Source organism: Hermetia illucens, chromosome 5 (assembly GCF_905115235.1).
Source record: "Hermetia illucens chromosome 5, iHerIll2.2.curated.20191125, whole genome shotgun sequence".
Lineage (NCBI taxonomy): Eukaryota > Metazoa > Arthropoda > Insecta > Diptera > Stratiomyidae > Hermetia > Hermetia illucens.
In genome coordinates this window covers 53,259,801-53,276,949 of record NC_051853.1, presented here as the reverse complement: position 1 = coordinate 53,276,949, position 17,149 = coordinate 53,259,801, and the positions used below count along the sequence as shown (strand labels likewise).

The following is a 17,149-nucleotide window of genomic DNA, read 5'->3' as shown; positions in this document are numbered from 1 at the left end:
AACCAGGATTCGTCCCTCCGTGCTCGAAACGGCGTCCTCCAGAGCATCAAGCCGGCGTTGAAAGTCCGGAATCGACTCATTCGACGTCAGGTAAACGCTAAAAAACGTTATCCCTAAACACCGGATCCAGGCAAATCCGTCCCCCCGGCCCTCGGCAAGAACGCGAAGTCGAACGTCGTCCCGAACCCAGATGGCAGCGGTGCCCGATAAGTCCAGATACCATGAGGACGGGTCCTTGTTTCGGTATTGCTCGCTAATCAGCACTAGATCAGCATTTACTTCCGCAGCGAACTGCGCTAGCAACTGGTGAGCGGTTGCACTCCGGTGCATGTTAATTTGCAAAATGCGGATCATGGCGTTCGCACCCTAGCCCTCTCCAATTCCGCCCTGAAGATCGGACACCGTCCCGAGCCCGCAGTGTGTGCGACGCTTTCGCCAGACGCACCACGATCCCTGCAGAGAACACAACTCTCGCTTTCCTTGCAAGTCTTCGCTTGATGACCCGCTTGGCCGCATCTCCGGCATGCTGTCCTCCTGTCCGGACCCTTGCAAGCTGCTGACGTGTGTACATAGTCCAGACAACTGTAGCACTTGGTGGGGACTATCCGCATTCGTACCCTGCATACTACCCATCCGATTTTGATTCTCCCGCTGTTAAGGAGTTTCCTCGCATATTGCTCGGGGACATCCACCACGGCAAGTTTTTGGCCTCGAGCATTTACAGAGGTAATAGCTACCCGGGCATTGGTTACCTCTGGACATTCACGCTTTAGCGCCTCCTCTACTTCGACCTTTTCTGTGAGGCAGTCAAGATCCCGTATTTCCAGAGAGCACATGGGTTCTAGGTTGGAAACAAGGGCCTTCTCCCCCAATAGCCCCTTGACCGCTTCGCAGAACGTGCTCTTGTTGGTCGTCTTTGGGCCCAGTTCGACGAGAACTCCACCACTCCTTGTTTTCCGTATCGAAGATACCTCTGCTCCGTTCTCCTCGGGTTTCATCCTGTAGCGGATTTCACTAAGGACTTCCGCAAATGTCTTGCCTTCCGTCGGCTTAATGAGCAGAGCCGACGGTCTAGTCCTTCTTCGTTTCCTCGTTTTTTCCGCTACTGGCTTTGGGTTGGCAGCCTCCTTGTTTTTGGACAGACGTGTCTCTGGCGCCGGAGTCCGTTGTTTCTTTTTATCCTTTTTCGCCTTTTTTTTTTGGGCCTTGGAGACTACTTCGATAAAGTCTCCTTCAGGCACGTCGTCCTCTTTCCGCTTTTTCCCCTGTTCACTTTGCAGAGGGCTATCTGCGGTCCGTTTGACGCAAGCAGCATTCTCAGCGGGGAGTGCGACTGTTTCTGCTCTACAATCGTCTTCCGCTGCTCTCCACGTGCGTCTATAAAAGGAAACGCGGTCCAGTAGCTCCTCCAGTTCCATCAGCCCGTTTTTGACGCCTTTGCTGACGTTTCTCTGAAGGAACGTTGCCGACCGCATACGCTTCACCACTGCTGCGCACTTTCGGATGAGCCTTTCCTCTTCGGCTCTAGCGAGGACGGTCGAATGCATTTCCACTCGATTTGTGCCCAAATCCATCTGCTCAGGACTAGCGTTTCTCACTGAGCTTACTTCCAGGACAGGGGCACTGCAAGGTAGTGGAGTTGCCATCCCCGCACGGTCAGTCGCACCACTTGATGAGGCTTCCTCTTTATTTGGGCGCCCCGGTGTCTCATCGGGTATATCAGCCCTCGTTGCCTCTTTCACTGGTCGCTGCGGTGAACGACGCATCTTTGTGCTCCGCCCAAACGCACCCAGCTCTTCCTCCTTGTCTGTTGTTTCGTCGTTTTTTTTTTTCAATTTTCAGAATATTCTCCATGAAAAAAGTTACCAGCGCATCGTGTGCAAGGGAGCGGGCCGCAATAGTCAAGAACGGGTATACCCTCGGGGACACAGCCCCTACCCCAGTTCCCTGAGGCCTGACCTACGCTTAGCTGATCCCGGAATTCACGGACGGATCAGCGCTCGCTCGGGGCAACGCGGTCTACTAACACCGGTTCAATGCACACTTCCCGACCAGGGTCCCGAAGGGGCTGGCTCCTGATACACGTCGCAACTACCACCTTGGCAGAGCTACGCTCACATCACCCCGTCGACGCCGACAGAGAGTTGTCGACGGCTCCGGAGACTCCCAGTGTGTCCCGACGTGTACCGGTCATTCGCGGTTCGCTCTTCACCGAGAAGCTTTCTCGAGGCTACTACCTAGGACGCAGGTATGCTGCCAGCTAGGGGGCAAAACTACTTACTCGGGCACCTCGGGGACGTCACACCCCGTATCGTAAGCGACCCGTTTAAAAAATCGCTAACGACCCCTGAGGGGGACGAGACAGCTTAGGAACTATTCATATTCCTTTTTTCTTGAGAATCATCCAAAACCTGTTATTGCAGTAAGAGGAGAAAGCTGATGAAGTTTAGTGACTGAGATTGCAATTTCCGCTGTAATGAAAAAAGCATTACTAAAAATCTGCAATAGAATATCGACAATATCCTTACACGGATTTCCAAGTATGACCATTAAGATCGCCCGGAAGTCTACACCCTAGATGTCTGCAGATTGATTGGAAGCGAGTTTGAGGACACGATATTCTCTGGGTCAGGGCTTCGAAGTGTGTGTTTATTCAAGACTGTAACGGTTCACTTCAAGATTACAGTACTCAGTAGGAGGAAATGTGGTTAGCATGGCGCTCGTCCGTGGTTATTAGCCTGATTTGACTCAGACTCAGACTCATTCACAGATGAGTCGACTGGTATCCGACGTTAACTCACGATACAAATTCCACTGTCACTGGTGAGATTTGAACCGCGAACTTAGGTACGACAGCCTTGTGTTCAAATCACTGAGCTATCCAGATACACATTCCTTCCTATAAAGCCACAAAAATATTGAAGCGGATAATTTATAATAGTTTGCTTTCAGCTACTGAGAGTGAGCCCATTTGACTCTGACCTGCAGCATGATTCCATCAAATTAGTCACTGACTTGGCCTATAATGCCTTTCACAGAAAGAGCACTGCGAGGAGTAGGGACCCTAAACGTCAGAAATGCATTTAATTTGATGTAAGGAAATATCTAACGACAATAGGTACTCTCGACTATCTCACTGCTATTGGAAGAGTGCCTTATCTCCGCAGATGTCGCACAAGGCTCCGTATTAGAGCATGCTATGCTGCTATACTACATCATGTGCAATGATGTAATTAGTCCTCTAGTTCCGGAGGAGACGACAGACGACAGTCTTAGCACAGGTTGCGGCTGCTATTTATTTTGTGGATACAGAGTTGCAACCATGAAAAGCAATGAGCATTGTTAAGGGTTCATTAGAGAACACGGAACTAATTCTTACTTAGAAGAAAACCAAAGCGGTTTTTGTCTCTAAGCGACGTACGGGAAATTGTCATTATCATTAACGGCGCAACAACCGATATCTGGTCTAGGTCTGCCTTACTAAGGAACTCTAGACATCCCGGCTTTGCACCCAGGTTCACAAATTCGATATCCCTAAAAGCTGTCTAACGTCCTGACCTCCGCCATCATTCCAAATGAGGCAGGGTCTGCCACGTCTTCTTATCACAGGCGGAAGACCGTCAAAAGATAGAGATCTCTGAATAGATTGAACAGCGATGAAAACGTCTAGAGAATGTTTGGTGTACACATAGAATGACCCTTGTCAGTGGAGAGTGTTTGAAGAGAAATCATGAGGAGATCAGTTTTATTTTAGCCCAGTGTCTCATGAAGTATGCAGAATGTCTCCAGCATATTTAAAAGTTCAAGTTCGACAATTCACCGGATTTTTTAAACCATGATAAAGTAGCGGGAAGCCTGGAGTACCTATTGCTTCATTGTCCGAAATTTGTGGATTAAAGGAGAGCGCTGGATTTGCTCCACAGAGAAAAGACTGGGAGGCTGTCAATTCAATAATCCGGTCTATCCGATTCTAGGGAAACGTGGTTACGAATATCGACTATAGAAGAACGGGGATTTAGCTTGAGTAAATTCTATGTGCGGTGATGTAATACCATATGTTGTTTCTACCTGGAAGTGGAAGGGGAAAGGTGATGGCCTTAGTGGGTGAAACTCCCATGCATTAGTGTAACCAGACTAGAAATGAAATAAATAAATAAATAAACTATGTCCAGGTTATGTGAAGCGATCACGTAGAGGAAACTGTCTTTGGCACTTATCTGCTTCCTCGAAAACTCTTATTCTTGTGTAGCTGAAAATAACTTTTCAAGGACCAGCGTAGCATATAAGTGGCACAAGCTTTTAGGTGCAGAATTTTGAAAACCCTCCTCTCCAGCATTCATTCTAATTTCCTTCTCCTCCTTTCTTCTTTACAAGGACACCGTAAACCGTGGTCTTTGCACTTTCTGTCACCCGCAGCCAAGAACATAAACAGCGAATTGAGAACTATCCGACCCGCGAACTAATTTTTAACTTCAAATAATTTATTAATAAGTTTCAATAACACTTGTAATAAGTGAATTGATAAGGAAATTCTTAAATTCATAATGGTTTTTTCTATTTATGAGGATAAAGGTTTCAGATGAGAACTCTTGTGTAAGACTGACGTGCCTCAAGCACTCAGATTAAATAGACGGAAATTGAAGTTTATTTATAATCTAGAGTTGACCGCGCTTTGTATCAATTATACCCACTTGCGACTGCTAGCTTTCAAATGATTTTAATTACTATTTCCTTACTAAAAACAACGTAATTTTGAAAATTTTCCATTAGTAAACTTCATTAAAAAAAATTCCACACTACTAACAGCTTCTTTCAATAGCAAATGATGTGTTGGTTTCTGTCAATTGGATTAGCTTCCCCTGATGTTTGAAGTATGTCCTAATGCATACATAATATGCAATTTTCGCTTTATAGAATAACTTATATGGAAATTCTGGAGAAAAGATTTTCAAATTTCGTAAAAAATACTTTCCTTTCTTCACGGGGCAATTGAAATCGAAGTTAGTGGTATTTCGTAGCGACACCACTACCATTTTCATCATTGCATTATTTTTTGGATGAAAATTGCAGTAAGCGAAAGTCTTGATGAAAACTGATTTGTGCAGCTTATTTCTGACAGTACCGACTTCGATTTTAAGATACACATTATCAAAGTCCTTGTATAATGTCACATCGCCATTTATATAGATTTTGTCCTGGATTGTGACCAAGCAATCGACATAGTCTCGGATCATGGCAAAGCATGAGATGTTGGCAAAATGCAACTCATAACATTTCTGAGAAAAATATGAAATCGGAATTTAGTATCTAAATTAATATTTACAAAGGAGATTGGTGTTTCACCCACCGCTTCATCCGCAGCAGGAATAACAACATCAGGCACACAAATAAGCAAAAAGATTGTTTTATAACAGAAATTTGAAAACTTTTTCAACATCTCCCTCGATTCGTGGTTCCTCTAATACGGAAAGCTACAGTACGTATTATATACCTGAATATAGATGGTTAGATAGCAATATATTCATTACAAGTGAGAATGGTAGTAATAGCCAACATTAAATACCCGTTCCACATAATGGACTCCAGGTCAAATTATTTTTGATGAAATTGCTCTACCATTACTGATCACACATTTAATTAATCTTCATATGGGCATTCGTGTAAAAAAATAAAAGCGTTTTTTTGAGGTTTTGGGAAAAACTAAACCTTATTAATATCGGTTCATTGCCTGTCTGTCTGTCTACCTATCTGTCAGAAGCTGTTTCTTCACAAAGATCTGTACATTGACACCAACATTTTTTGGAAGTTGGGAACTGTGCACGTCACATATGCCGTGACTTACATCTTTCTACGTTGAATTTAAGGGGGTCATCCCGTGTGAATTTTTTTTGGCATCAATTGTATCTAGATATAGTGTAGAATATATGGGCAAAGTGATTTTTTGATATTCGGAGTCATTCGGAAATTATAGTGTTAAAAATGTGATAAGTCACATGCCATGATTTGTGTCGATCGCCGTAATAAAGCGCGTATTTGTCAGTCCGAATGACGTTCGAATGTTCTCGCTAAAAGGACAAGAATTGAAGCCAAGCCTGTACATGTTTTTTTTTTTGAGGAAGCTTAAGATTTATGGATTAGGTATAGCAGATTAATGGTCAGTTAGGGGTTTATGGCTAAAAATCGCCTTCTACTTTTTAAACGCGTTTTTATCGAAACTCATCATCATCATCAATGGCGCAACAACCGGTGTCCGGTCTAGGCCTGTCTTACTAAGGAACTCCAGACGTCCTGGTTTTGCGCCGAGGTCCACCAATTCGATATCTCTAAAAGCTGTCTGGCGTCCTGACCTACGCCATCGCTCCATCTTAGGCAGGGTCTGCCTCGTCTTCTTTTCCTACCATAGATATTGCCCTTATAGACTTTCTGGACTGGATCATCCTCATCCATACGGAATAAGTGACTCGCCCACCGTAACCTATTGAGCCGGATTTTATCCACAACAAAATCCATCCAACGAAATTCCTTGAAATTTTCAGGACTTATTCAGAACATATTTCTACGGTCCGCAAACTAGGATAATTGCGATTCATTCAGTCGTTTTTTTTATTCATTGAAAAAGCCGTGAAAAAACACCTAAATTCCCAAAAAACGTTTAACAACGCACCAAAAATTTAGCTTTTAATATTTTTTAATAATCCTAGTTTGCAGACTGTAGTTAACTCTGTACGCCGAAATGCCGTTTACTTTTTTTCTCTAAGATGATTGCAGCGTCCTCTAGCGTGGCAGCAGAAAAACACTTTGGTTTTGGAGGTGGGTGCATAGATTGCTCTGGATTTCAATAACGAAATATGCGATTGGGGTGGAAAAATTACTATTACTATAAATTACTACGTATTTATATCTTCATCCGGTTCTTCACAAAAAATTCCTAAAAAAAGCCAAAAAACGTCCTTCACACGGGATGATCCTTTTAAGGGGTGTAAAAGTTTTTTGCACCAAATATAGTCGCTTGGAGTATTGAATGAAAGGACTCGATTAGTGCTTTCCGAAGCTGTTTTTAGTTTTGTCATTTGTTGGAAATGTGGGTAGTGTGGGGCTATGAAGTGATCATTTTTTTACGAACCCATTCGCAGAAGCTATCCAACCGAACGGTATGAAAAAGTCACGAAGCTGCCTCTATACTGTATTCAACCCTTAAAATACCCTATAGTTTCATGACTTAGTTACGATTCAAGATGTTCCTAGAAACTATCACGCTGCTTTTACTTTGAAAGGAAACTGTAAGACGTCCACAACCACACAACCAAACCAAGTGAAGTGCTAAGCTAAAAGAGCCTCGAAATGCGCCCCTGTGATCGTCCTCTAGAATAGCTGTCACAAAGAATAAACGTCTCAAAATTTAGCATATAACTCGTGTTTATATGACTTGACAGTTGGCGCTGTTGGTGTCGAATAATTAAGTATAAATACTCCTAAATTTAATCAAGGGGACATTTCAGTTTTGACCATCTTTGTGATAAGGGTGAATAGAAAGGAAAAAGGATGGAAAAGAGACAAGAACGTATACTTTTTCTGTATGAGTTCAAACTCGGTGATAAAGCAGCGGAGGCGACCAGGAACATTAACAACGCATTTGGAGCTGATACGGTAACCGAACGAATCACACGGCTGTGGTTCGAAAAATTCCGTTCAGGCGACGTAAACCTTCCAAGTGAGCCACGTGGACATCCAAGGCCATCGATTGACAACGACAAGCTACGTTGCTAGTCGAATCCGACATACGTCAGTCTGTGAGAGACATTGCAGAGAAACTGGGCATACACTATTCATTCGACAGTTTCCCGGCACTTGCAACAACTTGGAAAGGTGAAAAAGCTCGACAAATGGGTTCCGCTTACCCTTACGGAGCAAAACATGGCGCTTCGAATGGAAATTTGCGTTCTCTACTTACTCGCAACAGAAGCGATCCCTTTTCGCACAGAATAGTGACATATGATGAAAAGTGGATATCATACGACAATTTTCGCCGATCAGCACAATGGCTAGATGCTGATGAGCCACTGAAGCATATGCCGAAACCGAGCCTCTATCCGAAGAAAGTAATGGTGACTGTTTGGTAGTCTAGAGCTGTAGTTATCCTCTATTTTTTTTGGGACTTGGAAAAATGATAAATGCACAGGAAAACTCGAGGAAATGCACCAAAAATTGAGTATTCAACGGCCGAGATTGGTCAACAGAGATGGTGTGATACTCCTTCACGACAATGCACGACCTCATGTATCCAGAACAACGGTTCAAAAGTTGAACGAATTGAAGTATGCGACTCTGCCTCATCCATCATATTCACCGGACCTTTCGCCAACCGACTACCACTTTTTTAAGCATTTGGATAATTATTTTGCGGAAAAACAATTTAAGAACGAAGAGGCTGTCAAAATTGCCTTCGACGAATTTATCAACCCCCGACAGTAGGACTTCTGCGAAATTGGCATGCTCTTGAATCTCGCTGGAAGAAGTGTTTTGAATCGACTGGCACCTATTTTGAATAAATAAATAAATTTTTGAAAGCTTTACAGTCGTTTCAAATTTTAGTACCAAGACGGCAACAACCTAATAAATTTTGAACGTCGCGAATCCTGCTGCGCCACAACCTCATTTCGATATATGCTCATAGCAGTTAATAATAGTATGTTCCTCTGGTTTTGGTAAACTGACTAGAAATCCCATTTAAGTTCACTTTAGAGTCATAAGCATGTTATCCCCAGTTGGGTCAAAATCGTCCTATTACTGACTAAGTTGCAGTAGCTCAAAGCTGTCTTTTCTGTGTAAATTGACCGCAACACAAAATACTAAATATTATTATAATATCACACTAAAGTGAGTAGGGCTACATATAAAGAGAATAGTTCTGCACTCAAATATACTTACACGTGAAACACACAAAACCTATATGCGAAACATCAAGCTTGAAGTTTTTGATTTATCTACATATTCTTTCATTTTCTATGCAACTTTATCTGTTCCAGGGTCTACTTAGAGTTATTATGACTGGTTGTGTGGTAAACAATATTTACATCGAGGTAATGGGTTAATTGTGCATTAAATGCATTGTAATATATTTTGAGTGTCAAACCGCCAAAATTAAAAAAAAAAGGTCAAGCTGCCCATTCGGCTATCGTTCAGCAGTGCGTAGATGTAAAAGACTTTGAACAACTCGCCCGAGGATTGTGATAAGATCTAACCAACATTCACAGTAAGTATTACTTCTTCTTCTTCTTTAACGATGTGACAGCCCAAATTGACCCTTCGCCTCCAGAATAAACTTCTTCCAGCCATCTCGATCCTGGAGAATTACAGCAGCTTTTTACAGCTTTCGCCCACTGAGTCCTTCTACTGTTTGCGTGGCTTTCCCACTGGGCAGCGTCCTTCGGGTGTGAGTTTGAATACCCTGAATACGTTTGTTGTCCATCCATTCGATGGGCTTCTGAAATGCCTGCGTTAGAGTCCACGCTTCACAGCCGTACCGTAGCATAGGTCGTATTGTAGATTCGGAGCTTAATTTCCCTGTGCACCCTTTTATTTTTCATTATCCATAGGACTGAGTAGTATGATTTGTTGGTCATCAATGTTCCCGTGGTACCTAACTTAATTTTGAAGATAACATATTCAAGGCTAGGTTAACAAATACCGGAGCGAGTCTTTGTTTTAATTTGCAGTTCACTTCGAAGCATTGCGTAAGCTCCCCAAGCACTTTTACCTGGCCAGAGCCATCATCAGTTCAATCACCAGGTTTTCTGGTAGATGGAACCTGTGTATGATACGGTACGCCGCTTCCCGTTTGGTGCTATCATACGCTTGGAAAAATTCGACGAAGAGCTGATACTCATGGATATTGAACTCACAGCACTTTTCTAGTAGTTGCTTGACCTCTAAAATTTGATCCATTGTTGATCGTCCTTTTCGAAAGCCACATTAGCTCTAATCTAGTTTGGATGATTTTCGTCAGGATCTTGTAGCACGTGCACACCAATGAAATGCCCCTGTAGGTGTCACAGGTAAGTTTGTCTACTTTTTAAGATTTTGTGTAAACACAAAACTTTATTAAAATCGGTTTATTGTCTGTCTGTCTGTCCGTCTGTCTGTCCGTCTGTCTGTCCGTCTGTCTGTCTGTCAGTCTGTCTGTCTGTCTGTCGGTCACACGCATTTTTCTCGGAGACGGTTATAGCGATTGACACCAAATTTGGTAGAAAGGTGGGAACTGTGAATGCTCACGCATACAGTGAATTACATCCTTTTACGTCGAATTTAAGGGGGAGTCCCCATACATGCAAAAGGGGGGTGTAAAATTTTTTTTCATCAAATATAGTCATGTGGGGTATCCAATTAAAGGTCTCGATTAGAACTTTTCAAAGCCGATCTTAGTTTTGACATTCGTTGCAAGGGTGGGGAGCGCGAGGGGTTGAAAGTGATCACTTCTTTAAGGGGGCCATTCTCAGAAACTAACAAATGGAAAAATCTGAAAAAAATCAAGAGGCTGCCACTATATGGTGCCTGGGCTCCGAAATACCTTCCATGCCGATATCTGTTTAAATAAAGTTAATAATAGTATATTACTAGAATTTTTTGTAATTGGTTAGAAACCCCCCTTAAGTTCTTCCTAGTACCGTGAAATTTTGCAGTGATATAGGCTATAATATAGAGCATGATCTTACCAAGTTTGGTGGAAATTGCACTATTACTAACAAAGTTTATACCTCAAATTTGTTGCTTCTTTGAAAATTGAAGACTATGAATGTCAATATCACCCGAAAGTGGATACTCTCACATAATATATGGATATATTACGTGCTACATACTAAGAAATACACAAAACCTTTCGTACCTGAAGCGTCCAGCTTCCGGTTTCCCGACTTGTTGTATATTGGACAAATTACGCTTTTGCACCAGGTAATTCTTTATCTATCCAAATTTTTAAAATAAGTTTATGCAGGAAATTATCCAGGCAAATCCTCCCCCCCCGCCCCTCCCCTCCTAAATATTTCAGCTGGAATATCACCGAATCCCGGGCTTTGTTCAGTTGTTGGGTTGTGTAGGGCTGTTTTCGCCTTTTTAGAGGAAGGAGGTTTGCCTGGTATGTTGTTATAACTTCCGGGTTCATCAAAGCTGTACTTTCCGCTGGCGTTTCCACTGAGTTGAGCAGCTTCTTAAAGTATTGCATCCATCTCTTCTTACTATCGTCGTGGTTACTTAGGAAGCTTCCTTGGTAATCTTTACACAGATTTGTCTGTGGCCTATAGCATCGTATGAAATCTCTCACCAGGCCGTATGCGGCTCGTACAATTTTATTTTTTACGTGGTTGTCAAGTTTTGATATTGTTGTATTTTCACTGTTTTTTCCTGTACGTCCGGTTTGCTGTTCGCCTAAGCTCGTCATAGTTTTCTTGTTTTGGCCTTGTGGGTCTTTCTATGTATTTACGGTAGGTTTTGTTATTTTTGTTTATTGCAACACGACATTCCTCCTCGAACCAATCATTATGCGTGCGCTTGATTTGGAAGCTGATTGTCTTTTCTATGGATGTTCTATCGAGTTCGACTAGTGATGTACTATTGAAGTAGTTGGATAGCTTTGCGGTGTATGCAGCCGCAATTTCTGAAACTTGGTCTGCTTCGTGTGATATGTTTTCATTAGTCGATAGCGAAACTTCGTCCTTAGTAGCACGTGGCCAGAATTACAATTGGCCCCCGTAGTGGCCTTATATCCGTAATATTGGTTGTAGCCCGTTTTTTGATAAGAACATGATTAGTTTGACTGAACGTGCACTGGCGATGCCCATGCCCTTTTGTGAATATCGTGATGTGATAAGCAGGTAGTGCTAACCGTCATGTTTTTACTGAAATCAATAAGACGCTGCATGTTGTCATTGCTGTCTTCATGGAGGCTGTACAATCCAGTTACTCCTCGACGAGAATTCTCTCGTCAACCTGGTCGTTGAAATCCCCTAACAGCATATTTACGCCGCTAGAAGGCAGTGGGTCGGAATTTGTTGTCCACAATAAATGCTACTCCAAATTCTCTGCTTCCCAATCCTTTTCCGCCTGTGAATACTATGTGCGAACGTATATCGTCAATCTTACATCCAACCCATTTCGTTTCTTGGATCGCCCAGATGTTGATATTGTATTCTGAAACTTCTTTGAGAAGTTCTTGCAGATCTCTGATTCTATTTAGAGTGCGAACGTTCCAAGTTCTAAAAGAGTAAACCATATTCTATTGCTGATGTCTTTATCGTTGAATCCGAAGCTGTTGTCCTGGTTGCACGGCAAAAGGGCATTGCCAGGGAAGGTTGCCGGCCCCCTCCGGTAGGTGAATATAGCATCTCAGACTCGCTTCGACCGTCGTTGGCGTTATCCAGCAGGCACCGTGGAAAGGTGACGGTTCGCCTTTTCCTGCCCAGTAAATATTATGCTAGAAGTGAAATTTTGTGCTTAATCGTATCCAGGTTGATAGGGTGCCAAAATGGCACGCACCAAAATTTCCGAATATTGACCGTCCGGGGCGCCAACACATATGTACAGTTTAATTGAAATATCTTGGCAGTTTTCACGTCCCTATACTAACCAGGGCCGGACCTCTGGAACGCTACCTACGATAGTCTGCTGAGACTCGATATGGCCGAAGAGTCGCGCCTGGTCGGTTATGTAAACGACGTTGCGGCACTTGTTGCCGGACGCAGTGTGGAACAGGCGCAAAGCAGGCTTGGCATATTGATGCGACGGGTAAGCGGACGGATGACTACTCACGGTTTCAGCCTTGGGCTGGAGAAAACCGAAGTAGTCGTCCTGACCAGAAGGTGAATCCCGACCCTGCGTCCCATATCGATCGGCGAGTTGACTATAGAGTCAAAACCAACGGTTAAATACCTTGTTTTAATGCTCGACTTGAAGATGAACTTCTTCGAGCAAATCAAAGCAGCAGCGGACAGGGCTGCAGCTGTAGTCGCCGCCTTGAGTTGGCTAATGGCGAATGTCAGGGGTCCTATATCAGCTAGGAGACGTCTCCTTATAGGAGCAACGCAGTCGCTTCTTCTCTACGGTGCTGAGGTATTGGCTGACGTCCTTGACAGAAAGGTGCATCGTAAACGCCTTGCTCAAGTGCAGAAGTGAGTAGCTTTGCGAGTGGCGTCTGCTTATCGAACTGTCTCCGAACCGGCTGTGATGATAATTGCGGGAGTGATCCCCGTTGCCCTTCTTGCCAAGGAGCGCAAAGCTATCTACCGCCGTAAGGGCGAAAACTTATCTATGACTATCACATGTTCGCATTGTCAGATTAACTTGATATTCAGATCAGACATCACATTCGTAATGTCAAGTTTAAGCCTCTTCTGAACTGCATATAATTGCTCAGAAATCCCTATTGGTGTAATATTGCACAATCGTGGTACTTCTTAACGTACACCTGAATTCCGAAGCCAGGAACCTGTCAGAAACCGACGCCAAAGTGAAGAAAGCACACCTGTTGCCCTTAGCAAAAGTCCGACACCAGATTTGCGTCTGCCACCACTTGGCTTTCCAGAGTATAAAAGCGTAGTGCTGCCAGAGGGAGAGGAGTATGTATTCGCTAGAGTCTCATCATCCTACTTTTCTTAGGCCAAAATGTCTAGCTTGTATCGCTGGAATTTACACTCGCATTGGAGAAAACGATTATTGTGGAGACCGTTTTCGATAGCTAAAAGCCTTCGGTGTTGGGTCAGTCCCTATCGGAGGCGTCGTTGAGGAGATTTCTACCCCTTTTAATTGTTTTTTGGCACCAAAAGACAAACCCAAAAAGTGCACAATCATCGTGGGTGTCCACATGGTAGGGAATTGAACTCACTGCTGTGGAACATGTGCAATAGTGTGCTTAAACTTCCAGTTCCGAAGGGGGAAATAGTGGTGGGTTACATCTAAGGATTAGCACTGGTTATGATTGCTAAACGTCTCAATTGAAATGGCATGTACTCATGAGCTTACCGCTTGCACAGCATTAATTGTGATGATAGTGAAACTGAAGCACAGTAAAACTGTGTGGATGGCCTATACTCGACTATGGACTGAATAGGAAACACTAAGCGTTCGTTAAAAGGCATTAGACACTTGCGCAGAAAAAATTGAAGCAGACAAATTGGGAATGAAATTACCGCCTCTAAACCGGCCGCCAAATAAAGGATGCAGCATAATTGCCACGGAGAGTAAGGCTTTGAAAAGAATGGGACCGAAGAAAGAGGGTGGTAAGCCACACTTTGTTTTATGCAGCCCTAGTTTAGAGAATGGCATTGCATATTTTATGTAATGGCGTGCTCCGCTTTCGGGACAATTCCAGATGATGCCGCATTTGCCACCTCAAGAGTGATGCCAACTCGCGCCTTAGCAGATTGAATAAGAACGTGTATGATATGCGAAGAAAAGTCAAAATACAATGACCTCCGAATATATTGTAACCACGATTGAAAAGAGGTGACCGATATATACGCTGATCCCTGCCAGCGAGGAGAAGTTGAAGAATCATCATGAAAAAATAAGTTATAATTTCGCCCTATTCCTGACAGTTGTATGGAGGATATTTCCGGCAACTCTACAAGTTTAAAATCGACAATTTACCTGATTGTTGAAACTTCCATGAAGTCCCACTAGCCTTGAGAACATATTTCTAATGCCTAATGGGAGTTGAGATTATCTAAAGACCATCTTGAGTAACTGGAGTCGACGAAGAGCTGCTAACAATCCCAAAAACCTAAATAGCGAAATACAAAAATAAACGCTCAACTGCACGCGTGGAGCCATTGGAGGATCCCTATTTATGGACAGTTTCGCGAATTCGAAGAAGGGGACTGAAAAAGGGAATTCTCCCCTCAAATCAAAAGGAATTTAGATAAAATTCATCTTTTAAGTATATTCAAACAATAAAACCGAAAAAAAATAAAAGGAAAATAGTAAAAACAAAAATAACATGGAATTATAATTGGAGTGGAGTGAGATAAAAGGTAATTTGTAGATACAAGGAATGCGTGGCTGGATATTCGGAAGTCTTCTACACTTGGCTCAAAAATAGAAGAGGGTTCTGGAGCCGGAGTCTTCCTCTCGAATAAAAACGAGAAGTGGGCTTTTCCTTTGGGACAATATGCAACGGTTTTTCAAGCCGAAGTTTATGCGATCCTAAGGGTGGCAAACTGGGTGATTGACGAGCGGTTGAAGGGCAGGCGCATCGCAATCTGCAGTGACAGTCAAACTGCACTGAGGGCATTGAGCAGTCCTTTGATCACCTCAAAAATCGTTCAGGAATGCAGAAACCGTTTGAACTCTATGTCTAGATTCAATACGGTGGAACTACTCTGGGTACCTGGTCACTGTGGCATAGAGGGAAATGAAATCTCGGACGCTTTAGTGAAAGAGGGGTCAATCTCCCCTATGCAGGGACCGCAGCCAGCAATTGGGGTATCAGTAGCATTGGCTAAATCTGTTTTCAAAAACTGGAAACAAGTTTCCCATAATGACAGGTGGCAGAGCCTAAATGCTGCTCGACACACTAAACTTTTCCTGCCAGAACCCAACATACGTACCGCAAAGTTTATCCTGTCGAAAAGCAGGGGGACCTGCAGGTGTATTGTGGGCATTCTGACAGGCCATAATTCACTAGCTGGGCATATGTTCAGAATAGGAATTACCGAAGATAATACGTGTCCCTCCTGTAATGAGGAAGCGGAATCCACGGAGCATTTCCTATGTCAATGTCCTGCCTATGGACGCATCAGGAATCAGATCTTTGGTGCCGATGTTCTCCAATTGCGACGGGTAGCATCGCATCCACTAACGGAAATCCTGCGATACGTTAACGAATCCGGAATATTCCGTTAGACGGGGGTGGCGAGTATAATGGGCCAACACGGCCTGAGTGCTCAGAAGCTGTAGCTTCTCCCCCACCATACACACACACACATGTAGATACAATAAGCATAAATAACCAAGAAAAATAGTTCTTTAAAAAGATATTAAATTTATAAAAGGAAAATCATAAATAAAAATAAAATGAATCAAAATAATAATGATAATACCAAAAATAAACACAAAAAAATATCCAAATTGAACTTCCAGGATCGGTGAATAAATTGTTCATCACAAATATTCGTTTTGTTGTATATGAATTCTATTAAGCTTCGTTCTATTGTATTTCTTCTTCAAAGCCTGCCACCAGACAATAGAGCCGTACGTCAGGATCGGACGCACTACAGCGGTGTACATCCAGAGAACCATCCTCGGCCGGAGACCCCATTTCTTTGCAAAGGTTCTCTTACAGGCATAGAAGGCTATACAGGCCTTCTTAACCCTCAGTTCTATGTTCAACCTCCAATTTAGCTTAGGATCCAGGATTATACCCAGATACTTTACATTAGAGGAAAGAATCAATCTTTGTTCATTCAGCGTGGTAGATGGAATTCAGGTATCCTTGTCTTGGTGGTGAATAGCATCAGTTGCGTTTTGGTTGGGTTTATGCCGAGCCCGCATCTTGCGGCCCATAGCAACACCTTTCGCTCCTTCCATGATGTCGCTCATAATGGACAGAACCATCCCTGATCACCAAGTCGTCGGCATACGCCACCACCTTCACCCCGCTGTTGTCCAATGTACGTAAAATTTTGTCCATTACTATTAACCAGATCCGACTGGATTATCCTGGTACTCAGCATGGATATAATCCAATGCGTGAGATACCCCTCCAATCCAATACCGGTCAAGGTTTCCTTGATGGCGTTGGTACTGACGTTGTTGAAAGCTCCCTCTATATCCAAGAAGGCAGCAAGGGTATACTGCTTGTAGTAGAATGTTTTACAAAAGCAAGTCTCTTTGCATTCACACTATTGCCATTATTAGACAAATAACATGACTCCTCCCAGACGCCTACGGATCTCTATACATTTGACGGATCGCAAAACCATCGGAGCCCCCACGATAATCGAAGCTTTTGCTATTCTTGCGTCATTCGCCTCGAACCGAATCTGGATCAAATCTAACAGATACAGAATGGGTGCTGATGCTAACCTGGTAAAAATTCCAGCAAGAACATATTCCACTTAAGACAAGAAATGGTGATATGTGAACCTTTCTTTATTTATTC

General features: G+C 43.2%; 1 protein-coding gene across 1 annotated transcript; it reads right to left on the bottom strand.

The window, feature by feature from the left end:
• Positions 1 to 4,570: 4,570 nt before the first annotated feature.
• Positions 4,571 to 5,457, bottom strand: LOC119658320. The gene is made up of 2 exons (XM_038065655.1): positions 5,348 to 5,457; positions 4,571 to 5,276 (listed from the first exon to the last, which is right to left on the bottom strand). Exons 1-2 carry the CDS (start codon positions 5,435 to 5,437, stop codon positions 4,800 to 4,802), a joined length of 567 nt encoding a protein of 188 aa, XP_037921583.1. The 5' UTR covers positions 5,438 to 5,457; the 3' UTR covers positions 4,571 to 4,799.
• Positions 5,458 to 17,149: the final 11,692 nt, after the last annotated feature.